Source organism: Sus scrofa, chromosome 13, assembly GCF_000003025.6.
Source record: "Sus scrofa isolate TJ Tabasco breed Duroc chromosome 13, Sscrofa11.1, whole genome shotgun sequence".
NCBI classification, from domain to species: Eukaryota; Metazoa; Chordata; class Mammalia; order Artiodactyla; family Suidae; genus Sus; species Sus scrofa.
The window spans coordinates 71,705,863-71,731,630 of record NC_010455.5 but is presented as its reverse complement, the minus strand read 5'-3'; the positions used below and the strand labels follow the sequence as shown (position 1 = coordinate 71,731,630).

Here is a 25,768-nt window from a genome sequence, read left to right as displayed (position 1 = left end):
GCTGCTATGAGCTATGGTGTAGGGCGAAGTTGTGGCTCGGATCCTGCGTTGCTGTGGCATAGGCTGGCAGCTGTAGCTGTGATTCGACCCCTAGCCTAGGAACTTCCATATGCCACAGGTGCGGCCCTAAAAAGAACAAAAAATAGGCTTTACAGGTGTATTTCAGCCACAAAATTGGCAAAACCATCTGGCTTGAGTTTAAAGGCTCAGCAGGGGTTGGCCGCTGAGCCTGCTCCCTTGGGACATAAACAGACTTCTGGGAGTTGCCTTGTGCAGAGGTTAAGGAGCCAGCATTGTCACTGCTGTGGTGTGGGGTTCTATCCCTGGCCTGGGAACTTTTTTTTTGTCTCTTTAAGGCTGCACCTGTGGCATAGGGAGGTTCCCAGGCTAGGAGTTGAATTGAAGCTGTAGCTACCGGCCTACGCCACAGCCACGGCAATGCAGGATCCTTAACCCACTGAGTGAGGCCGGGGATTGAACCTGCATCCTCATGAATACTAGTCGGGTTCGTTAACCACTGAGCCACAACGGGAACTCCATGGCTTAGGAACTTTTGCATGCTGCGGGAGCAGCCAAAAAAACACCCCCAGAGACTTGTGCTCTCTATGGGCTATTTCCCAGCAGGGAAACCCCAGTGTACACCTCACCACAGGCCTGAGGTTAGGCAAAAGCCAGGTAATCCACCAAATCCTCAGGCCTCACTGATTTAGAAAAGGAGGGTAGTTTAAGGGCACAAACAACTTCTGCTACTGCTGTCATTCCCTCATCAAACATGCACTGCTGCTGCTCCTGGGTGTGGGCTCAGATAGAGACCAGCAACAGGGTCTTGCCTCAGGCTAAGTACAATGGCCAAAGGGCTGCGGGTGCAAGGGGAGGGGGTGGAAAAGTGTTCTTGGAAGTAGGGAAGCCGGACCACTAAGCATGAGCCTGCAGAAATAGCAGTTGTTCTGGAGTTCCTGTTGTGGCGTAGTGGTTAATAAATCTGACTAGGAACCATGAGGCTGCAGCTTTGATCCCTGCCCTCGCTCAGTGGGTTAAGGATCCAGCGTTGCCGTGACCTGTGGTGTAGGTCGCAGACGCAGCTCGGATCCCGTGCTGCTGTGGCTCTGGCGAAGGCCGGTGGCTACAGCTCCGATTCAACCCCTAGCCTGGGAACCTCCATATGCCGAAGGAGTGGCCCTAGAAAAGGCAAAAAGACCAAAAGAAAAAAAAAAAGAAATAGCAGTTGTTCAATAAATACATGCTGATTTATTTATAGGAATAAGATGGTTTCTTAGCAGATAGATTCAAGAGGTGGTGTGTGCACTTTATTCACTTGCGATATCCCTTCCCTGCAGGCACGGCAGCAAGTTCCAGGACAAGATAATGTCACTCTATTTAAAAACTTACCCCCAGCAATCTTGGGGCAGGGGTTAAACCTTAAAAAAAGAAACAAAAACAAAAAAACACACACACACACAAAACAAAAAACAAAGCCCTCAATGATTCCTAATTGGTTTGAATACAGAGGCTTGGAAAGGAGTTTCCGACGGTTCACGAGGAAGGTGTGACTTCCACATAGTATCACAGGGCAATGGGGAGGGTAGAAGTAGGGCCCAGGCAGGCAGGTGCCTTAGCCCACAGATGCCAAGACGATGTCTACTGGCAGCTCTTCTGAACTCCTGGCGGTCACCTGCATCGTTACTGTGTCCAAGAGCAGCAGCCGGGAGCGTACCAGGATGTCATGACCACCCCGGAACACGCCTAGAAGGGAAGAGGGAAGGATGGGTGTGTAAGGCAGAAGGGGACCTCAGAGCTAGGCTGAGGGGCACTTGCTGCAGCTGATGGAGGCAGCTCTGGAAGGTGAGAGGGGGGTGGGCCTGGATGCAGGAGTGCTGGTTGAAATCCCTAAGTGAGGGCCTGAGGCTGTCACTTGACCTCTGAGCTGTAGCACCCTGAACCATTCTACTAACGATATTTCAAACTTAGCCAAGCTCAAATGAATTAACGGACACAAACGGCTTGTGCTGATGTCATAGAAGCTCTCACACGCTGGCAGAATCTGAGAGCACAGACAAAGGGACAGCCCCATCATGACAAAACCACACAGCAGGTGTCTGCAGCACCCAGGGGGCTGGACTGCTTCCCTGTGGCCAGAAATGATGGTTTGGGGGCTGTCAGCTGTGAGCAGGGCACTGAAGCACGGCTACTTCCTAACCCTGTTTATAAACGCTCAGAAAAAAAAAACTTCCTCTTGTTCACTGTTTTAGGTGTGACTGCTGTATTGCCCCCTTTTAAACAAAGGGTCGTTATCCTTCAGAGAAGCATACAAATCAGAAACATTTACATAGAGAATGTCTATAGATGGAATTTGCTCTAAAATAATCTGGGGGTGGAGAATGAGGACAGATAGAAATGGCTGTTTATTGCTGAAGCTGGAGGATGAGTACACAGGGGTTCAATTTTCATGCATATTTGAAAATTTCCCTGATAAATGCTTAAAGTCCCATTCCTATTGGAAAAGACCAACCAACCCAGAACATTAGATAAAGGATATGAAAACAATTCACAGAACAGGAAATACATACGGCACTTCATGCTTGAGGAGATGCGTGACTTCATTCAATACACAAGAAATATAAAATGAAACTACACCGAGCCACCATTCTTTACACTTGGCACAAATCATCAAGTTTGATAACACACTGCGTTGTCCACAGTGTGAGAGGAAAGGCCTACAGTTCTTTCAGAAGGCAACTGGAAATATCTACCAAAAGGAAATATGCACTTTGACCTGGTAATGCCTTGGGAAACTTACCCTCCAAATATCCTCAGTGCACGAATGCAAAATAAAGTGTGTGTGTATACAGGTATGTATGTGATTATTCACTGCAACATAGTCTGAAAAGCCTGAAACACCATAAACGTTCATCAGCACAGCCTGGCTCTGCAAGGCAGGTCCATCCATACAATGGAACAATCGTTAGCTACAGCTTAGGATGATAATAAAGCTCTGGAGATAGAGGGTGGTGATGGTTGCACAACAATGTGAATGTATTTAATGCCACTAAAATGAACACCTAAAAATGTTTAAAATGGTAAATGTTATGTTATGCTTAAAAAAAGAAAAAAATACATAACATGGCATAACAACAACAAAAAAAGAATGAGGAAGCTCTGAGTATTGATAGGGAAACCTTCCAAGATGCAATGTCAAGTGGAGAACAACATATACACCATTCATATATAAACACATGAGTTAAAAAAGGGGAAAGCACACATGTGCATTTTTACATCTGTGTGCTCAAAGGAAGGGTACAGTGGCACCCTTTCTAAGGTCACAGCGGTTGCTGGCCTGAAGGGAACCTGAGTGAGTGGCAGCAAGAGCTCGGAGGGGGGCGTGGAGATGTGGGGGCTCCTAGGCCTTCCCACCCAGAATGCGCTTACCAGCCAGGAGCAGCGTGTGAGTATTCTTGTTATCTGGCACTTTGTCTGATCTCTCACAAGGGTGCATTCCTAAGAATTTCACAATATTGCCCACGGCCTCTGTAGGGAGAAATCCCAGTGTTATTTTAAAAAAATTTTTTTTTTCTTTTTGCTTTTTCTAGGGCTGCTTCCGGCTGCATATGGAGGTTCTCAGGCTGGGGGTATAATTGGAGCTGTAGCTGCCAGCCTACACCACAGCTCACAGCAATGCGGGATCCAAGCAGCATCTGCGACCTACACCACAGCTCATGGCAACGCCAGATCCTTAACCCACTGATCGAGGCCAGGGATCAAACCCAAAACCTCATGGTTCCTGGTCGGATTCATTAACCACTGTGCCACGGCGGGAACTCCCAGAAATCCCAGTGTTATTAAGACCCTCATCTCATCTTCCCTTTGTGCCACCACCTCTCTCCCAACCCTAACCCCCCTCTGAGTGGCCTTTAATGAAGAGGCACCTGAACTCTGTGCTCTAGACCCGGCCCTGGATCTCTGGGGCATAGGGGCAGAGAGGGGGAAGAGGAGCCCCTTCACAAGAGCCAAGGGTCTTTGGAAGCAAGTAAGCCAGGTGAAGCATTGCCAGGATTTACCTTCTAGTGTCTTGATGGTAGATAAGGTGAATGTCTCCTCCTTCTCAAATTCATCCCCTACCTCATCCCAGGCCGCCTCAAAGTTCAGCTTCATGACCTTTTGGATGTGATCGGCGATAGTGACTTCCAGATCTTCCAGCTGGGCAGAGGGAGGAGCATGTTGGGTGCAGAGGTCCAGGGGAGAGCAGCCCTCCCCTGCACATCTCTGCCCGCCCCCCCCACCCCTTCCTGCAGCACATCTGGCAGGTGATTGCTAGGTAGCACACTGTGCCAGGCCTGGGAGAAGCAGCAACCTGACCGGCTCCTCTCTGAAAGGTGCCCACAGCCAAGTGGGGTCCCCTCAGTGGATAACACCCTGACCCAAGTTCAGACATCCCATCCATGCCCTGTCAGTACCTATGACGACTTGGTGCCAGGACCTCCTTGGCAGCTGCTCAAGTCCTTTACATAAAGTGGTTCATAACCTACACACATCCTTCCCCAAACTTTTGAGTCATCTCTAGATTACCTATAATACTTGACACAATGTAGCCTTATGTAAATAGCTGTAAATACAGTGCAAACGCTATGTAAGTAGGTGCCTTGTGCAGCAAATTTAAGTATCACTTTCTGGAACTTTCTGGAACCTCCACACCCTCAACCCTGAATATCTTCTGTTTGTGGTTGGCTGAATTTGTGAAGCAGAACCAGGATATAGGGTGCAGTCTCACCTCTGGCTGTCAGCTGAGAGGTCACACCCTTCTGAAGGCTGCCTAGATGCAGTGTCAGACTGTGGAGGAGGGACCACTCAGGGAGCCCTTCCTCCTAGGACCCTGCAGATACCCCCACCCTATCTCAGCTGTGTCCTCCCCCGGGCCTGACATGTAACATTGCCTCTACCTTGGTCTAGATGCACAGAAAAGTTCCCATTCATTCACCCAACAGCTCCTCCCTGAGCCCCGACTTCCAAGAGCATCTAAGGTAAGCAGGACTCAGCTCCCGCAGCAGAAGCAAGGCCTCGGACCCAGCTCCCATGGGAGCTCGCTTGGGCCAGTTCCTGCCCTTAGGTCGCTGCCGGCCCAGGGAAGGCCTGTCCTCAACAGTGCATCTGGGAGGACACAAGTGAATGTCAGTGGCATTCCAGTGACCGTCCCTCTGACCTGAGGGCTGCAGTCTCCACCCCAGGCTGAGCAGCAGGGTCAGCCTGCAGATGGCGCTGAGCCACTGCAACACAGGCAAACCCAGAAGGAACCAGCACTCACTCCCATTCTGCTCAGCAGGCTGGGACTGGAAGGGCCCCTCCAGTGCCCAAAAGGGTGGCCTGGCAGATGTAAGCTCATCCAGTTTCTCTACAAAGCAGTCTGACAATATGAATCAAAATGTCTTAAAATCATGCTTAGTCTTTGACCCAATTATTCTACTTCTAGCACTCTATACTAAGAAGATAACCTGAAATGCAGATAAAAATTTGAACCCAAAGGGATGTTTAATGCAATATTTAAAAGCCGTGAGAATCACAAATGCCCAACATTAAAGGAATACGAGGGCAAGTGAGTTAGGCTATGTCAATGTGAGGAAATACTTTAAAGTTATTAAAAATTGTGAATATGAAGTATTTGTAAAGACAGGAACGTATACTATGTTTTTAAGTGAACACAGGAAGACCTATAATGTATAGAATGACCTCAATGATACAACTCCTCTCCCCCAACTATTCCCAAGGATTATGGGTAATGTCTTCCTATTTGTTCATACTGTTTTTCTTTTCTTTCCTTTTCTTTTTTTTTTTTTGGCTTTTTAGGGCCGCACCCTCAGCATATAGAGATTCCCAGGCTAGGGGTCTAATCGGAGCTACAGCTGCCAGCCTACGCCACAGCCACAGCAATGTGGGATCTGAGCCGTGTCTGCGACCTACACCACAGCTCACAGCAACGCCGGATCCTTAACCTACTGAGTGAGGCCAGGGATCAAACCTGAAACCTCATGGTTCCTAGTCGGATTCGTTAACTACTGCGCCACTACAAGGACTCCTGTTTATACTGTTTTTGTATTACCCGGATTTTCTTCATACACACTTTTTTTTTTTAAGAAAAAAACAAAAAACAAAAACAACCCAAACCCCCAACTCTTTCAAAGAAAGCTGTAAAGCCAAAAGCAGTGAGAAAATGCTTGAAGGCTGGCTACCCCCTCCTGCAGCCTCCATGCCCTGGTTCTTACCACATACTCGTCTTCATATCCCTCGTCATCAGTCTCCCCAGTGGTAGGGTCACAGTCCTTGACAGTGAACTTCATCATGCAGCTGAACGTGCAGGCCACTGTGGAGAAGAAATCTGGGTGTCAGCGGGGTCCTCTGCAGCCCTCCAGGCTTTGGCTACAAGTCCACTAGCGGCACAGGCCTCCCAGGCCCACTGATGTGGACAGAGGCCACCAGATTCAGAAGGCAGGAGAGTCGGGTCATGGCCCTGAGGGTGTCCCCTGGGGGAAGGAAGAGAGGAGGGCAGGATGCTACAGGATGGCTACATCCACACAGCAGCCACAGTCCCACTGTCCCAGGCCTGAAAAAGCACCAAGTTTCTTCTGAGGACTGAACCCAGGATGGCTGCTCCCCTTGTGCTCTTTCAGGTACAAGGAGGGTGCTATGGTTTGAGGACCGGACAGACCTGAGCTCTGCCTCCCATCAACACACGAACTCACACAAGACATGGATCTCAAGTCTCAACTTCCTCCTCTATGACTAGGGACAGCACTCCTGCTTTTCAGGTAGGAAAAGCCCTTGGACTCAGTCGTCCTCCCTCTCCTGAAGACTCCATCAAGGAGCTGAAGCTCTGACAGCACCAGCCACCCACCCCATCTCAACCCCATGGGCCCCCAAGTGGCCAAGGAGGCATCAGCAGCGGGGCTCACCTGCAGTGGGGTCTTCCTTGGGCAGTGCCACCAGTGTGTAGCAGGTCCCAGGCTGGTTGTAAGGGAGGCTCCGGGCAGGAACGTAGCACAGTACCTCATAGGCCTCGGTGGGCTCCATCTGCACGGTGACATTCTCCAGGGTTTGGTCGTTCAGTGTGTTCGTGCAGTCAAACTGGACAGAGAGCAGAGGGGTTGCTGACATGCTGCTCTGGCCACCCCTGCTGCAGGGGTGGGGCCGGGAGGTCCTGCCTCTCACCCGGGAGCCACCCTGACCCCCATCCTGCCCTGCTGCCCAGGTGCCCTGTCTCTATGCTAATAGTCAGGAGACAGAGGTCCCAGGTCACAGATCCAGAGACAGCAGCTGGTGACAGATGCAGCCGCTGGGTGTGGGGTTCCAGGACCCCTGCTCACCTGGAACACCATGTGGTTGGTGAAGGTGTGCTTGGTGCAGCGGATGACATACTCTGTCTCTGACTCGGTGAGAGCCACGGGCTCAGGCGAGGACTTGAAGAGGGGCCCCAGCCCCTGGAACTCGGGCACTGCCGCCAGCTGCTCTGAAACCCACAGGCCACACGTCATTCCAAGACCAACCTGTGACATTTCACTCAAGCCTCATGCCCAGCCCTCAAGTCTCCCACCCACTCAAGTGCACATTAACAACCGGTCAAACCTGGGTGTGTGCTCACCTAACTCTGCTCATGCTGTCCCACCTATACAGATATAGTCCTCCCCGCTGTCCCGAAAGATGGCAGAGCAACAAAAGGACTGGGAGACCCAGTCCTGGGACAGGTCCACATGGACACTCCCTCAACCTTAGAAGCTCAGCAAGGATGCTTAAAAGGGGGACTTGGGAAAAGGACTAAGAGGGGGCGGATGTTGTGATGGCCATAGAACCAGGCAGAGAACAAACTGGTCTCAGACACATGTCAGTTATGATGAGTGGCCCAAAAAGAGATGCTTCAGATTCTGAGTCTTGCAACAAACCTAACTCAGTCTCGACAGTGCATGTCTGACCAGGCCTCACCCTATATCCCATAGCCAGGTTCCAGCCCTGGCGTGCCCAGCAGACCGTGGCATCTGGCAGCTGTCCCTGTCTTACGGCGGGGTACAGTTCCTCAAAGGGTGATCTCAACTCACCTGTGTCAGAACTACCTGGGGCTAGGGGCTTGTTCACAACTCAGACTCTCGGACACATCCCAGATCTGCTATGAAAATCTCTGGATCCGGGGCCTAGGAATCTGCACTTCTAACAAGTTTTCTCAGCTGACTCTGACATACACTGGAGGATCGATACTCAAGATTTTCAACTTCTCTTCCCAGTTAAACTAAACTCTGTAAGGACAGGAACTGTGCCCTCAGACCAGGGACAGATGTCTTGCACTGGACTTAGTAAGTGTTCAGTTCCATGTTTCAGGGACAGAGAGAGAAAACAGACATTATTATTATTTTGCTTTCTTGCCCAACCGAGAGGCAGCCTATGTAACTGCTTTAGCCCTCTTTAGCCTAAAGGACCATGTCCAGTGAATACAGGTAATAAAAAGCCCAGCAAGAGCCAGCTTGGATATATGACCATCAGCCACCAGAGTGCCTTCTATGGCATTTCACTGGGCATCGAGTTTCTGGACCTGACTCTTTCTACCCTGGGGGATTCTGCTGGTAGGTCCAAGTTAATGCCTCTGAGTTTCAGACTCTTCATCGATAAAATAGAAACAACCATCTTGTCCACATGGTTGTGAAGATGAATGAGGCAATAAATGTCATAATCTAGCAAAGTTCCTGGAATGTAGAATGGGATCAATAAATAAATGTTAAGCTTTGGAAGGCTGTTTCCAAATGCAGTTGAGGCCTCGAAAGAGGCTTTGAAGGAGTCTCCCTCAGAGGGCATGGCCAAACAGCAGCCTCGAGACATGCATGAGCAACTTCCCAGGAGCCGAGCTACTTCCTAGGAGTTGTGCACGTTCCCTCACTTTACAGATATGATTATGGTGGATCCTGAGGCGGGAGTGTTACCCGTGATTATCTGGGGGCCCAATGTGCTCACAAGGGTCTGTGTGAGAGGGAGGCTGAAGGGCAGAGCTAGGGATGTGTAAAGAGGTTGTGCTACTGGAAAGGAATGCAGGCCGGAAAGAGAGGAGAGCCACGCCTCCCCTTGGAGCCTCCCGAGGGTGCCCAGCACCACCAGCAGGCAACTGGTGCTTCTGACTTCAGTGCGAGACAGTAAGTTTGCATTGTGCAGAGCCACTAAGTTCACAGTGATGTGTGACAACGGCAAGAGAGAAGGAATGCAGAAGGAAAAGTTTGGGGTTAGAGTAATCCCAGTCAGCTCTGGATCCTCGTTTTGCTGAATCTCAAAGACAGTATGTTAACAGAAGACAGGGTTCTGGCACGCAATGGAAAAGGTGGGACTTAATGTAAGTCAGTAATAATTGGGAGCCTCCTGTGAGGAAGGAAGGCACGGTGCCAAGCGCTGTGGCAGCAAAGATGTGGAGAACCACATGGAACCATGAAGAGAAGAGATGAGATGAGCTTAGGGGTCAGGGAGGGCGTTGAGAGGGAACAGGGACACACAAGGGCCTTGAAGGGAGGAATTCAGTGGGTGATGAGGTCTGGCAACTAGACACATGGGCTCTCGCCTTAGAAAATGAAGGCGCAGAGGGATAGATGAAAACCTAAAGGAGGCCCTGCAAGACAAGGCAGACGGAAAACACCTGGAACCCAAGAAAAAGTACCAGGGCCCTTGGACTCAGCTGTGCGTATCAGACGTGCTGAGCTGGCATGGACCCTGGAGAACTGAGCCCTAAGAACCCAATAACCTGTGAGAGTCAAACTTGCTGTCTAAATACCAGCCCTCAGGAGCCACCGACGACAGTTCCTACTCTTAGCTCCCCAGAGAAGAGCAGCACCCTAGTCGTGGCCCACAAGCCCCACCGAGCATAGCTCCTCACCTTGGAAGATTTCTTGCCGGGTGGCTGCCACCTTCTCAGGCTGCTTGGCTGCTGTGATGGGCGTGCTTTCTGCAGGAGCAAATGGCACAGTGACCAACAATCAACAACAGCAGTTAATGGGGCCGGGGGCAGGGCAGTGGTCGTTGCTCTGGGATTGCAATCCCCACCCCAGGCTGACTCCCCTCCTCACACAGCCCCATCCATCCTGGACAGGTTTAGCAGCCAATGCAAGGAGGGCCTCTGAAAGCATGACAGGTGTTACTAACCTGTTCTCTGCTCTGCCATGGGCGTGGTGGCCAGGGGCACAGACTTGAGGTCAAAAGGTTTTTCTGACGGTTCCAGTGTGTACTGCTGCAGAGCCCTCTCCAGACCAGGGATGGACACCGTCAGACCTAGAGGCCAGAAGGAAGATGGGCACCAGGAATCCCCAGGGGAGGCCGAGGTCCAGGGTCTAGGCAGCGCAGCCCTGATAACAGCATATGAGCCTGAGCCTCCACTTTCTCATATCCTCCTCCTTCACAGGACTGATGGGGCAGGAAAGGACACCAAGTAGGACGTACAAAGATAACATGCTGTGTGAATGGAGGCTGTAATTACCAACTAGCATTTCATTTCACTGGGCTGTTTCCACCCCCATGGGTCCCCTGAGGTCACAGAGACACTCTGCAAGTGCCTGAAAGCCCAGGGAGGGTGCCTGCAGCTCTGGGAGGAGCTGCATCAGAGGCGGCCAGGAAGCTCACCATTTAGGATGTAGCCAGCATTAAGGGCCTTCTGCTTCTGCTCCAGGACATTGAGATAGAAGGTGGCTCGGTCCCTCACTTCATTGTCATCATCCATCACACACCTGTGGCCAGAACACAAGGTTTTCCTGAGATCCCCAGGGGTGACAGGTGGGCTGCTGCAGGGGTGATGAGGAAGCAGTTCTCTTTCTTTTCTAATTGTAATTATTTTTTTGGTTTTTTCAGGGCTGCACCCAAGGCATATGGAGGTTGCCAGGGTAGAAGTCGACTTGGATCTGAGCCGTGTCTGTGACCTACATCACAGCTCACAGCAATGCCAGATCCTCAACACACTGCGTGAGGCCAGGGATCCAACACGCAACCTCATGGTTCCTAGTCAGATTCGTTTCTGCTGTGCCATGATGGGAACTCCTGGGTGGAGGGCTTTTTTTATGACATTGTTTTTTCATGCTTTTATATGTTTCCATTTTTTCCTACAATCAATAGTTGTGCATGTATAATTTCTCCCCTTTTTTAGTTAAAAAGAGACAAAGGAAAGCCACCTGGGCTGAAAGGAACACTGGTGTCCATCAGGCCCCCAGGCCTAGACTCACCTCTTCAGCAACACCAAGATACTGGGTAACATCTCTTCATTCTGAGCTCCAAACTTGGCCAGAGCACTCACAGCTCCTGTGGTTATGAAGTAAAAACCATTTACTTCTAGTGGTTGGAATAAGCTGTCCTGAGCCAAGCAGTTCCCAGCTGGGAGGCCCAACCCACCACCATGCAGCATGTGGCTTCAGTGATCTTGGCACCATCCGGTCTCAATTCCAGACCCCTTTCAAGAAAGCAGCCCTATTTTCAGGTCCCAAGAGCCCATTTCAGAATTAACTATGAAGAGGCCACAAAAGCTGCTTTCAACTCCTATGTGCAAATGGCCTAAGCCAAAAAAAAAATCACTAAGACAAATTACATAGATTAAGGACCAGTCAGCTGGATACCCTCGCAACCAAGGACCTTCCTCCATCAGAGAATGCTGAGCTAGTGAGGCAAGAACATCCGGTCCCTTTGCTGAGGGTCCATGCCAGAGCATGCCAGGAGCCCAAGGGCAGCCTGCTCAGACCCACCTGCTCGGACTTCCTCATGTTCCAAGACCACCCGGTTGTAGATGAAGCGGATGTACTTGGAGGGGTTGTTGGTCTTGGGCCCCTCCTGGCCCAGGAGATGCAGGATGCGGGTAGCCAGCACTGTGAACTCGCAGTCCTCAATGAACTCGCACAGGTGGGACAGCCCTGTCTCCTTGCTCTCAGCGTTCTCCTCAATGATGCTGATGATACAGTCCACGATGGCCCGCTTATACTCAAAGCCGCCCTGCAGTGTGAGGGGGCAGCTGAGCACAGAGGCTGCTTTGGACGCAGGCGGTGGGGCCCAGAGCCAGGCCAGCACCAGGCACAGGACCTGGAGGTAAGGGCCTGGCTCTTGGAGCCTGTACCTCCCTTCTGTGTCAAACAAAAGGCTCAGATGGAATCTCGCTGGGGCCCTTCCAGATCTAGCAGTGGATGGTTTAACAGAACTATCTGGGCTCTTAATTTTCTTCCCAACTTTGAGATTAAAGCAGAACAGGTGGTGCAGATGCTGGGGATGGGGGGGATTTAGGGCTGAATGGAAGCAGAGTTTAGTTCTGGAAATTGAACTGCACACCAAGGCCAATGTACTCAACAATAATGACCCACACACTTAGAGTTAAGATGGTTAATTTTTGTAATGTATTTTATGATAATTTTTAAAAAGGGCAGAATAGGGCAGTGGAGAGTCAAAGATCCCCGGCAGTCAAATCTATACTTTGCTATCTACAGACTTGAACAACAGAAGTAGTAACTGAGGAGTTCCCATTGTGGTGCAGTGGTTAACGAATCCGACTAGGAACCATGAGGTTGCGGGTTCGGTCTCTGCCCTTGCTCAGTGGGTTAAGGATCCGGCGTTGCCATGAGCTGTGGTGTAGGTTGCAGACGTGGCTCGGATCCTGTGTTACTGTGGCTCTGGCGTAGGCCAGTGGCTACAGCTCCGATTGGACCCCTAGCCTGGGAACCTCCATATGCCGCGGGAGCGGCCCAAAGAAATAGCAAAAAGACAAAAAAAAAAAAAAAAAAGTAGTAACTGAGATGCCTCTAGGTGCCAGACCCAGGCAACAGGCAGCAGACTAGATGGAAACTGAGGGGCAGTGGACAGTGCCTGCCCATGCTTCAGCTTAGTACTGCCAGATCTTAGAGGTTTTTCACAAGAAACTGGAGATCTATTGTGGTGGTTTTCTCGATTTTTAAGTAATGGTTACTAATTCAAAATGTATAAAATTTTGGAGTTCCCATTGTGGTTCATAGTGTTAGGAACCTGACTAGTGTCCGTGAGGATGTGGGTTTGATCCCTGGCTTCACTAAGCGAGTTAAGGATCTGGCTGGTGTTGCTGTGAGCTGTGGTGTAGGTCACAGACATAGCTCAGATCTGGCGTTGCTGTGGCTGTGGTGTAGGCCGGCAGCTGCAGCTCTGATTCGACCCCTAGCCTGGGAGCTTCCATGTGTCTTAAGTGCGGCCCTAAAAAGTGAAAGAAAAAAAAATCATAAATCTTTGTACAATCCAAGAAAAACTTGTCTGTGGGTCAAATCTGGCCTCTGTTCTCAGATTAGTTTCTGCTTGATGGCTACGGTAGGTTACTTTCCTTGTCTGAGCCTCAGACCTTCCTAATAAGGACCATGAGGGTGCTTATCTCACAGGTTATTTTGAAGAAGACACACGCTCTGTGAACTGCAGTGAGTGTGTGTGTGTCCGTGTGCCCGTGCATGCACCACATTTCAGTAAGGCTGTTCAGGGAGCAAGTGCACTAGTTGCAGGATTAGCTTGGCAGCCCGGTTGCTAGGTAACTGCATCAAGGCTTTGCCGGCAGCTGCGAGCAGCCGACTCGCCCTCTGCCAAGCGACAGACCCATTTCTACACAACAAGGTCTCAGTGTCTGAAGGGCCATGCTCTAACAAGTGAAGCTCTCACCTTAACTCTAATATGGAACCACGTATTGTCCAGGAAGGCAGGGAGGTCCTGGAGAAAATCATGGGCTTTGGAGCCAGACAGACCTCGTTCAGATCTTGGCTCAGACACTTACTGACCAGGTGACCACAGGCATGTGGTCTCAGATTCTTACCTGTTATAAGGATCACACAATCGTGTTGGCTGTGTAGGATTCCACAATGCTGGGCCTCAGGTGAGGTCCCCTAAGCCCCGCTCCCCTCTTATATTCCTGAGAACCTCAAAGACATTCAAGCCAAAATGTTCCCCCATTGCCTTGGTCCAAGGGCCCATCTGGGGCTGGGGCAAAGGGCCACCAAATATCTGGGGACCAGGAAACTCTGCTTTTGCTCCTCTGAATTAACTGCTTTTGTTGACGCAATCAAGAAAGGTGGTACAAACAATGTCACACCATTAGCCTCAGTTTCCCAAGATACTGCCTGGAGCTCCTGAATATTTCTACTAGACAGGATACCAAGCGGGACACGGTTTCTTGTCTTCTGCACAAGCACCGCCTGGAACAGCTGCTGGGGCTTTAAAGCCAGAGTGGCTGTCATTAGTTATTCCTGTAATCACAGTAGCTGGCACACTTCATACTGTTAATCCAGGAGGAGTTTAAAGGGCCGTGGGCACCAGGAAACCAGCTGGTTAACAGGCTGATCTGGGTACCCCCCGAGAACAGGCTGGATATGGAGCCAGCAGCCAGGCCACTCCCCACACAGGAGACCTAGTGAGCCCTGGTGAGCCCCTAGGGCCCTGCTCTTACCTCCTCCCGCAGCATGGAGAATAGGAAGTTCATGAGGACAGCGTGTTTGCGCGGGTACTTCTGACACAGAGCACTGATGGCCTGGACAACCACCACCTACAGCAGACAAACATGAGAGAGGCCCTGCCACCTGGGTTGGTTATTTAGTTCGCCAAGTGCCAGAAGAGTCCTTCCTTAAGTGTGGCCAGGCCCTAGGCGTAACACAGGTGGGGGCCACTCCATCCCTACCTTCAGGGGGCAGGTAGTCCCGAGCCCACCCTAGCAGAATGGCCCGTGCAACAGTCCCAAGGCCCCTGATGCAGACCCTGGGTCCTCCTGACTTCCTGTCTACTCAGACTCAAGGCAAGCAGCAAGCCCCTTTCATCCCTCCTCCTTGATGACCAGCCCTCACCCTGTCCTGCAGTCTCTTCAGCAACCTTATCTTCTTCTGTGCTTTTAACCCCCTCTTCTATGCCAACTCCCAAAGCTTCGCCTCAGTCTGAGTTCAAAGACCAGTGTTTCCAAATGTTTACACACACATTCATCCAGTGCCCACAGCACCTAGATCCATGCTGCGTCACTGCCATCGCCTCCCCTCTCCCTGACTTGACCCTTTCCTCCTTCCCCAAATGGATCCACAGCACCACTGACCTGAGCTAGGAGTCTCCTCCCTCAGCCCTCAAAGCACCCCTGCCTTCTGTTCTAGCCTGCAGTGACCACCACTGCTCTTCCCAATGCCCATGGCCAAGGTACAGGCCTGCTACCCTCCAGCTGCTCTGGAAGAATCGCTCTGACACACCAGCCTCTGCATCATTCCATGCTCCGGGGCACTCTTGTAATCCACTGGCAGAGATTACTCCTGCTTCCTTTGTGTAATCCATGCTGTACCATTATCCACACTAGACTGTAATCATTCCTTTACCCTCTCCAACAACACACTGCGTGATCCCATTTATGTAAAGTTGTAAAATACTGCAATTAAATAAATTGAGAGCAGGGGTTGGAGATGGGAGGAGGGAACCGGGTAGCCAGGCAGGGGCACACAAGAGTCTTCTGGTGACATTCTAGTTGAGTATCTTATATCTTGGTTGTGGTGGTGATTTTGCAAAGCTATACAATGTGGCAAAGTGCAGTGTTTCACACACATACGTGTACACGTAAAACTAGTGCCTAAAAACAGACCATGCGGAGGCTGGCTGACCCTGTCCTGTGGTGGGGGGGCATTGGAGGAAGGAGCTGGGGGAGGGGACATGAGAACTCTCAGTCCATTTCTTTGTGATCTTTTGGGAATTATTTGAAAATAAGTTTAAAGAGTACTACAAAAACCCTCTCTAGTACCTTCCTTAAAATCACAACTGTATCTCGACTGCCAGGTGGTCTGGCCCTGCCTGATCCACTTCATTGCCCCCCACTGGCCCCGACACACCCAACCCAACAGACTCCCTGCCTCTTCTCCTCTATCTTTGGCACGCCTGCCCTCCTGGACCAGCTCCTCTGGGAACCCTTCCCACAGAGTCTTCCCCACTGCACTACAACGTTGGAAATGACCTTGTCTATGGCAGCCATGTTCATTACTTCCCTCCCCGCCCCTTCCGAGAGCAAGCTCAGGAGAGCAGGCACCTGTCTGTCCCTGCTATGGCCCCTTTCAAAACTCTATGCAGCATATAGTAAGCGCACAATAAACACTTAAGGTCTTAAAAAACTGGTCTGGGCACTGTGGACCTTGAACTCATCTGAGATTTCTGACATGAATGAGGAGATTTGCTTCATGAGGCGGTCGATACTGCCCTCGCTGCCCGTCTTGAGGAGGGTGGTGATGGCCAGCGTGGCAATGCTGCGGTTTGAGTCTGTAACCAGATTCTCCAGGTCCAGGTTGCAGGCTGTTACTGCTGATGGATGCTTCATGGCGACCTGCTCCAGAGGGAAAGAGATGAAGCAGACGGGGCCAGGTCTACAGAAGGCCTCCCGTCACTTCTCAGGTCCCTCGGGGGAGCTCACGCCACCACCAGGATGTGTACCCACGGAGCTAGAGAACACTTCCCCAGCCCATTCTGCACCCCTGCCCCATCCCCAGAACTCACCTTATTGAGGGTACGGACAGCAGCGTAACGGAGTGCGGCCTTGGGGGAGCTGCAGAAAAGCTGGAGCACTGCAGGGAGACAGACACCACTGCCAGGCTGCCCTCTGCTTGGCAGCTGAGAAAACCCACGGTGGCTCCAGGCCGGAGCATGCAAGGGCCCTGAGGCCATTCAGACCCAAGCTCTTTGGTCTCCTGTGGGCAGAGCCACCAGGGCTATGTGGACCCAGCAGGAGTCCCTGAATCCCTCAGGGTGCCCAGCGACTCCACACACCCCACCAAGCAGTTCCTATTATTGTCTCCACTTAACAGATGCAGAAGCTGAGGCACAAATGAGCAAAGTAGCTGAAGTAACTCCAGCAGCCAGGAAGTGCCAGAATCAGGCTGGACATTCAGGACTGCCTGCCCTGAAGCCACGCCCGGTGAAGCTGGCCTGAATGCCTCTCCCAGGGTATACAGGACTCAGAAGAGCTCCCCTGGTCCAGTCCCCTCAGATGTCTTGGCTTTAGGAAGCTCAGCTCCATCCTGTACTCGCTGGAGCAGTGAAGGTGACTGCTGTTCTCTGCACCATGTTCCTCCTCACAACTTGACTTTTATTCTCTTACACTTAATTTTCCTTAAAATAACACCCCCCCCTTTTGCTTTTTAGGGTTGCACCCATGGCAGATGGAAGTTCCCAGGCTAAGCGTCAAATTGCAGCTGCAGCTGCTGGCCTACACCATAGCAACGAGGGATTTGAGCCACATCTGCAACCTACACCACAGGTCACAGCAACACTGGATCCCCAACCCACTGAACAAGGCCAGGGATCAAACCTGCATCCTCACAGATACTAGTCAGAATCATTTCTGCTGTGCCACAATAGGAATACCCCCACCCCCTTTTGGGCTGTGCCCGTGGCATATATAAATTCCCAGGCCAGGGATTGAACCCTTGCCACAGCAGTGACCAGAAACACTGAAGTGACAACACCTTATCCTTAACCTGCCATGCCACCAGGGTACTCCTAAATAACCCTTATTTTGAAAACTCTCTGTTATCTGACTTTCATTATTCTGGAAATAGGAGAAATATGAAAAAAACAAAGAAATGTTCAAACCAATGAATGAACTCAAGAGTTCTTTTTTTTTTTTTTTGTCCTTTTACGGCCTTACCCACGGCATATGGAGGTTTCCAAGCTAGGGGGTCTAATCAGAGCTGTAGCCGCCAGCCTACGCCACAGCCATAGCAACGCTAGATCCAAGCCGCGTCTGCGACCTACACCACAGCTCACAGCAATGACGGATCCTTAACCTACCAGCAAGGCCAGGAATCGAACCCACAACCTCATGGTTCCTAGTCGGATTCATTTCCGCTGCACTACAATGGGAACTCCTCACTTAGTTCTTCGGCTTTGCCCAGGAAGAGAGGGTTCTCTCTCCAAACCAGAAGCCCATCTCCCCATCTGACCAGCGTTAGCACTGCATCAGGGACAGCAACTTGGTTTTCAGCGGGTTTGTCCTGGGACACTCAACCCTTCTCTCCCCACTTCGTCTAACCTCTCAAAGCACCACTTTCTAGTACTTAACCCACCACCATGTGCCCACCACTCTGACCAGCAGTGCGATCTCAACATGCAGCCAAAGTCCTGTCCCACCAAGGTGCTAGTTACTCAATAATCCGACCAGCAACAATGGGATGCCCGGCAGATTCTTTTGCACAAGCGCTCAGAGCACTGGCGCCATGTGCATCATGTGGCCAGGCACTGGTTGAGGCCATCTGTGTAGATGACTTAAGTGTACTGCCTGCCACAACCCTGTAACTGGCACAATCCCCATCCGCCATGCAGGGAAGGATAGCCAACCTGCCCAGGCCCACCCAGCTGCTCCAAGACAGAGTCAGGACTCCAACCTGGGTAGCAGGCTCACGTCCAAATCGGACTGACTCCTCTGGGTGGCTCAGGCCTCAGTGAGCATGCCCTGGCTTCACTTCGTTCCCCCACCAGGCCCATTCCCACAGCCAGCCAGCCCCAGGCTGCAGAGGGCAGATGAACCTCACCTCTGCCACTTGCCAGAGCCTGACCCCCAAACATGAGGGGCCCAGGCAGCAGGAGTAGGCACTTACCCTTAACCCTGGCCTATAGCCTAATAGAGGGCATTTCCTTTCCTTCCCACAACCCCCAGCCCAGTGCCTAGTGCCCAGCAGACACAGAGAGTGGGGCTGGGGTTGGGGTGTCCGCTTACCTGACACAGCTGGGGCCAGCTCCTTGGCACTACAGCCTGGCAGGTTGACAATGGCTGAGGCAGCTTCATAACCACCATCTCATGCTTGTTGCGCAGGCAGCTCTCGATGAAGTCGAACAGTGGGCTGTCTCGGCTACAGAACAACAGGTGGCAAGAGGAAGCTGGGGGGGGTCACCCGGGAGAAGGCCAAGGTTGGGTAGGCGGGGCAGACTGAGCCACTACCTGCCGTCCTCCTCCTCCAGCTGCCGGCTAGCCACTCGGATCATCATGCAGTAGGCGAAGGGGGATTTGAGGCCGTGCCGTGTGAACTTGCTGATCATCTTGCTGACGGCCAGGCGGTCGTTCTTCCGCACGTGGTACAGGAGCCCCAGTGCATGGTACTGGCAGGCAGGAGGGGCAGCAGACCAGGGCACATAAGGCCAGGTTTCTAAGATCGGCTTCGGGGCCGCTACCTCAGAGGCTGGGTGCAGACCACGCCCACCAAACCACCTGAGCCTCTGCAGTCCCTGTCCACCGCCCCTCCGCAAGCCCGATTTCAGCAGTGAGTGCAGAGGGAACAACAGATGCCACATAGATGAGAGGATGAGAGGAGAACAGGTGTCTCTGAAGAAAGAGCAAGTGGGAGCCAGCCCTCCATACCCCAGGAGGAAGGAACTCTACCCCCACCACCTGGCCCTGGCACGGGCGGCTGCTGGCAAAGCAAGGCCTAGGGGCATAAGGCCGTTACTTCCTGTCTCCTCTGCTCTTTTCTGACTCTTCTCCAGAGGGGCATTGTCTCTGAGCTGGGAGTGTTTGAGGGCACCAGTTGGCCTAGAGACAAGACCCAGCCCCAAGGGCAAGGAGACAGGAAGAGAGGACCACACAGGGGCCTGTAAGTTAAGTGCCACTCAAGCAGAGGCACAGGGGCCCTCATTTAACCCACACCTTTGCGAAGGAGGGGCTCTCATTCCCATCTTACTGAGGCTTGGAGTTAAGGAAGCCGAAGAGCATCCATAAGGATGTGGGTTCAATCCCTGGCCTCGCTCAGTGTGTTAAGAATCCAGTGTTGCCATGAACTGTGGTGCAGGTCGCAGACACAGATCTGGCATTGCTGTGGCTGTGACGTAGGCCAGCAGCTGTAGCTCCAATTGGACCCCTAGCCTGGGAACCTCTATGTGCCACAGGTGTGGCCCTAAAAAGAGAAAAAAGACTCAAAAACAAAACTGAGGCCCATGGAGATAAAGGGATTCCTGGGCTAAGCCACTGAAGAAGAGTTAAGCACAAGAAAGCCCCACCAGCGTGTTTCCATGCATCACCAACAAAGCCAGCTGGGCCAAGACCCTCTTCCGCCCGGGGCCACGTCTGCTACATCACACACTCCAAAACAACACTCAGCTAGTTTTCAAAATACTTGAATGTTTCAACACCACACCTGGCAAAGCCTAGGAGCCACCCCACCCCTGCACATGGTGCCCTTGATTTTTCCCCCAAACCCCCCAAATCTCCTCATAACAACAAAGGGATCGAAGCCTGCTCTGGCCAGAGCCACCAGGATTTCCATGGTGTGAGCTCACCCTGCCTGGCCAGCACTGCGCCATCTAAGTATGTGAAGTCCCACTACTCTGCCCACAGCTCACCTGGACCATGATGTTGTCACTGGAAGCCGCCTCCTGGGCCTCATTTACCCAGCGCTTGACCACGTCAAAGCTGCACTTGAGCAGGTGCTGTGGGCACAGGGCACACTGAGAAACTGGCAGGAGGGGGCTCAGCTATCATGCCCGGCCCGCCTTATAGCTCAGGAGGGCCCTGGGTCTTCCCTCAGGCACAGTTCTGGGCCCCTCCGTTATTCTCTGAGAAATGCACAAACCCGGGGTGGCTCCTACCCTCACCATCTCTGCTATGGTAGATGTCCTGCCAAACCCAAACCCCCCAAGGGATGGGTCAAGGCCACTGTCCAGCTGGCCCCTCCATCCACTCAGAGTCTCTTGGGGAGCTCCTCACTGAGAAGGGGCAGGACTCTCAGATCTGGGGATACTAAACCTTATGGGGTTTTTTGGAAAGCAACTGGATGTTTGTTCAGTATCCCAACCCACTCCCATGGCCCAGCCCCATGGGACCCACCAGGGAAGACACCAGGGCAGAGCTGGAGACGCTGGGCACCTTGTCCACAATAGCCTGCTTCATGTAGCGCTCGATGGCCTGCAGCATGGTGCTCTGGTGGGACAAGGGGTGGGGCAGGAGGCAACCTGTCAATCCCAGCCACCCTCAGGAGCACAGGGCACAGTGTGAGGAGGAGTGGGGACCCTGTGTGTCTCCTGTGTTCCTGAGCCCCTAGAACCCCCATCACCTGGCTGGGCCATCTGTTCAGAAGCCAGGGACAAGCTAAAGCACACGAAGGATGAGACCCAGAGGCGACTGAGCCGGGAAAAGAGAACAGCTCAGGTGTGGGAGACTCACGTCTGTGATCTGGCAGAGGGCACGCACGGCTGGACCACGGTAGTTATCTTCCTTCCCAGTCATGTCCTTGGTCAGACTGCAGGGGAGAAGGTGCTGTCCACATGCAGGGGCCAGACCCAGGCCTGTTCCCCTGGCCTGCACCTGGCCCACCACCCCCAGCTCCGACACCACACTCCAGTCTCCTGACCAGCATCTGGCATTGTTCATCCTTCAAGCCAAACTTCACACAGCAGAGAGATTTTCATAAAATTCAAAACTGACCGGGTCACTCCCTGCTTTGATTAAAACTTTCTGAGGCTTCTTATTGCCATCACCACCAAGCAAAAACTCATTAACAGGAGTCCCCAAAGAGCCATGTTCTCTCCCCTCAGGCTTTGGCACCTGCATTTCCCCTGCCTGGAACCCACCCCCCACCTCTGTCCCGATATTTTTCACTCATTCTTCAGGACTCCACTCAGTTCCAGGAGGCCTTTCCTGCCCAAAACTCAAGCTGGATATCCTCCAGCCCTTGTACATCCCCAAGGTCTTCCTAAAGGTTATTTCTCTAAATTCTGGGGATGCAAAGGCCATGTCTGTCATGTTTGCTGTTCTATTCCCAGAATTACACACAGTGGCTGGCAGACACTCAGTACATATTTTCTAAATGAAAGTACAACATCCCTCCAAACTACAGCAAGAAGAAATAAGAGCGCTGAGCCCAGCTCTTACAGGCAAGGATTATATTCTAGGCACATCTGTCCCTTGCATCACTCAGCCTAACACTCAGTGGGCAAACCAGTACTTAGCAAGTCTGTCTGTCTGCCTCGTGCATCCTTTATGTCTAATCTTTCTGCATCCTCTCTGGTACTCACTGGACTCTGTGAAAGCTCCAAACTGCCTCAGTCAACAAAGAGAAATCAAAGGAAGGAAAAGTGTTTGCCTAAGTTAAAGCCAGAGAATTAAAAGGGAAACCGCCCACCCTGGAAGCTGTTATGGTGGGCAGGGTAACTGAAGGACAAGGGAGACAGGAGAGGAAAGGTGGAAAGGGCACTGCCGATATGTCAAACTCAAGCCTCAGCTCATGAGAAGATGGCCTGTGGCAGTGGACTGCATCACAGACCTCTGACTTGCCTGCTGGTGACGATGATGACATCCTCTGCGATGCAGGACATCTCCTTGATGGTTAAGTAGCACATCCGACGGAGAGTGGGCTGGGCAAGAGATGCAAAAAGCCCTCTGACCCCAACTCAGTATGAGCACCAGGGTTAGGACAAGAAAATGCCAATTAAGACAGAGGCAGCCTCGGTGACTGGGGGGCCAGCTTTCCTTGGCCCTCCCACCACCTTGTCCCAGCTGCTCCCTTTGGAGGAGAGCAGGGGTGGGGGCACTTACATCATTGGACTGAAAAAGTTTGGTCATGGCAAAGAAGGCTTCAGTTGCTTCAGTGGTCCCCAGGTGCTCCCCCTGTTGTAATGAAGAAAGAGGTCTCAGCTTGGCACAGATGGGTCAGAAGGCTCTTCCTGCCAGATCAGCCCTGGCTATATCCTCAGATCCTGCACAGGCTCCATGAAGAGCAACACAGGAGGAATTCCCCGATGTCACAGCACATTAAGGATCTGGCACTGTCACTGCAGCGGCTTGAGTCAAGGGTTCAATCTCTGGCCTGGGAACTTTCACATGCCATGGGCACAGCCAAAACATAAAACAACAACAACAACAACAAAACCCAGTAACACATCAGAGGTAGATGCTGAGGGTATCTAGAGCTAGGCTGCTGGCTACAAGCACAAATGGGCCGTGCAACTCCCCGACATATACCCAGCACTGTTTTCCCCACCCCCAAGCCTCACCCTGTTACCTGGTTTATGAGGTAAAGGATCTTGGTGAGGATGTGGGCACATTTCCGAGGGTTGACGGGGGTTTCATTAAACACACGGGCCTAAGAAGAAGCAACCAAGAAAGACTACGATCTTCTAGTTCAATTTCTTTCCCTTCCATGACTACCCTCAAACACATTCAAGATTGGAGAAGTCCCAGGTAAATAGACACACTGGCCAGGTAACCTAATTTTCATAAGAAAGAGTTTTGTTTTGCTTTTTTCTTAATTCATTTATTAACAACTCCTGAAATTTTCCATATTAGCTGGTGATGTGCTTACTTAATGACTAACAGATACTTATAAAATAACTGGAAGGGGAAATGAAGACAAACAACAAAAAAAAGATAAGCATAATGAACTCTCTCCAGGAACAAAGTTTCCCTGTTTTTCCAAGAACAGGTTTTTTTCCCCTACTGTTCTTTAAACCAGAACTTTGAATGTGTTAGTATTTTGATCACTCTGAGTGTGGACATTTATGATGGAAGGGACAGGGGAGCAAATAACACTTGCCTCCTGGAGCACTGCACTCTTCTCGAGGTGCTGGAATGGGTTGGAACCTCCACCTATTGTCAGAGAACAGAGAGGACTGAGTACAGGTTGCGACTCTGAATTTCAAAATTCTCCCAGTCGCAATCAAGGGAAAGATGTCGCACTGTCCATCCAATGAAGTACCAACTTCTCAGAATGGCAATCACAACCTGCCAATAGATCCTGCCACTCTCCTGCAAGGGGGTTCCTGCCACTGCAAACCACTTCACCCAGCAGCCCTGCACAGTCCTCCTGTGCCTCTCATAGTGCCATATTTTCATTTATGCAATTGGTACTTAACCGGGTCCCTACTACGGGTGGGACCACCATCTCCCAGTGATTAGAATTTCTTCATAGCAGGTGTTATGCTTGTAAGTTATACAAGTGATTATTTGACTGATATCTGTCTCCACCACTATGTCTGTGACCTATCTAACATTCCCGACTTGGGCACTGAGTGTGTCACTTGCTCTACTGCAGTGACAGGGCACTGAAAAGGGCCTGGCTCCTCAGACCACGTCCCAGTGCAGCCAGCACTAACGCAGCCCCAGCGAACCCTCAGAGAAGCACTGTTTTCCCCACCCGGCCCCTCCTTGGACAGAAGGGGAAACTGAGGCCCAGAGAAGCGAGTGACCCGTCCAAGGTCACTCAGAGAATCGTGGCTGGAGCTTCCGAGTGCAAGGCAATGGAGCATGCTCAGGCTCTCCGAGGCCTGTTGCTGACCCGCGACGGACCTCACAGAAGCCGCTGTTCCTCCCTGGGCCTCGGGGCAGGACAGAGGCCCCAAAGGGGGCCCGGTGGGGAGGGTGCTGGGAGTCTGCGCGGTCAGGCCTCCCCCGGGCCTGGCCCCCCTCACCCGATTCCTCGTCCTTCTTGTCGAATTTCTTCAGCATGGTGGTGCCGGCGGGAGCGCGAAACAGCACTCACAGAGGGACCCTGCAGCTGGCAGCGACAGTCCGGTAGCAGTTCAGCTCCAGCCACTTCCGGCTGGCCACGTCGCCCGGCGCTATGCGCAGGCGCACTCCGCGATCTGCGCATGCGCACGTGCCGCCGCCGCGTCGGGCGTTAACCCCGTCCCTGCTGGGGAGAAGCCGGGGCTAAAACTCCGGACCTTACGGCCTCCTCCGCTTATAGACGTCCACGCCTCACCGCCTGGTGGCGCGAGTTTAAACGGACTCCCAGAGGCGAGGCCCTAGCACTCTGGCAGGAGAGGAGGCCCACCTCCGAGATGCTACATGTCTTGTCACTTTCTCCGGTAGGCCTGCCAGCCTCACCTCACTTTCAGCCCCATTCCCGGCCGGATTTTTCTGCCTAGCCCGAATGGTCGTCCAAGACACTATATTCTATTCGTCCTTGATTGCTCTTTTACTCCCTGCCGTGGATGATGTTGGCGCACGGTACATGCTCAGTAAATTGTTGCTTGAAATAACGCATGAAGTGGCTCTTACAATTCACCTTTGCGCACCGCGCTCACACCTGCTCCAGGTGCGAACCATTTGGTACCGCGTTAACTTCCAGGGATCTAACTAAACTGAGATCTACTTATCTACTGCGCAGCAACTTCAATGTGCTCTTTCAATCTTCGAGTATTTTGCCAGCACCTATTGGATGCGTCGCCTAGCGCTGGGGACTGGAAGGGACTGGAAGGGAAAACACGGCGCCCCGGGTCACTCTCCGCGGATCTGTGAGGACACTCCCGGGCCAAGGTCAGGACTTGCGCGGCGGCGGGCAGAAGTCGGCTGGCCGGAGGGGCGGTGTGGAGGGAACCTAGATGAGCCCGGGCGGGGGTCCAGGTCCTGGGGTGGGGGCGGTTAGGGCGGGGCCCCCAGGTGATGGGGAGGGGTCAACCTCTGGGTCTGGCATTGCAGAGGCTGAGGCTCCTGGCTGGACGCAGCGGAGTGACGGGGTAGCGCGGCGAGGGAAGTGCGAGTCTTGCACCAAAAATTGTAAAGAGCCAGAAAGATGAGCAAAATCTTTAACCTCTAACCCCACCCCTTGTCCGTAGAAAATTCTCAAGAGTTAAGTTGCCCACTGCAGCAGTTTGCAGCGAGATAATCGGAAACACCCTAAATGTCCAGCAATAAGTGGATGATTAAGGGAATTGTAGGACGTCCATCGGATGCTGTCATCCACATCATTTATAAAGGGATATTTCTGATGACTTGTGAGGCAGTATCCAAGCTTCTTATATAAAGTGAGACATCAAAAGGGAAAAGCAAGGTGTAAAAGAGTTCATAGTTAAGGTT

At 52.0% G+C, this 25,768-nt stretch overlaps 2 protein-coding genes across 4 annotated transcripts in view; one reads left to right on the top strand and one right to left on the bottom strand.

The window, feature by feature from the left end:
• COPG1 (coatomer protein complex subunit gamma 1) lies at window positions 1,229-24,534 on the bottom strand. Its single transcript, XM_021069417.1, is given in 25 exon segments — window positions 1,229-1,743; window positions 3,427-3,525; window positions 4,056-4,194; window positions 6,252-6,349; window positions 6,939-7,110; window positions 7,350-7,492; window positions 9,884-9,952; window positions 10,150-10,275; window positions 10,624-10,727; window positions 11,217-11,292; window positions 11,730-11,973; window positions 14,423-14,518; window positions 16,124-16,312; window positions 16,483-16,550; window positions 18,701-18,772; window positions 18,775-18,833; window positions 18,923-19,080; window positions 20,317-20,403; window positions 20,801-20,893; window positions 21,137-21,212; window positions 22,247-22,326; window positions 22,508-22,579; window positions 22,974-23,054; window positions 23,505-23,557; window positions 24,379-24,534. Coding segments are annotated over 25 exon segments (2,622 nt in total). The 5' UTR covers window positions 24,416-24,534; the 3' UTR covers window positions 1,229-1,612.
• CNBP (CCHC-type zinc finger nucleic acid binding protein) overlaps window positions 24,604-25,768 on the top strand; it is a 72,476-nt gene continuing 71,311 nt past the window's right edge. The window contains exon 1 of one of the 3 annotated variants that reach the window (XM_021069428.1): window positions 24,604-25,228. The gene's annotated coding sequence lies outside the window, so the exon portion shown is untranslated. The remainder of the gene's footprint in view (window positions 25,229-25,768) is intronic. The other 2 variants (XM_021069421.1, XM_021069419.1) reach the window with 2 other exon arrangements.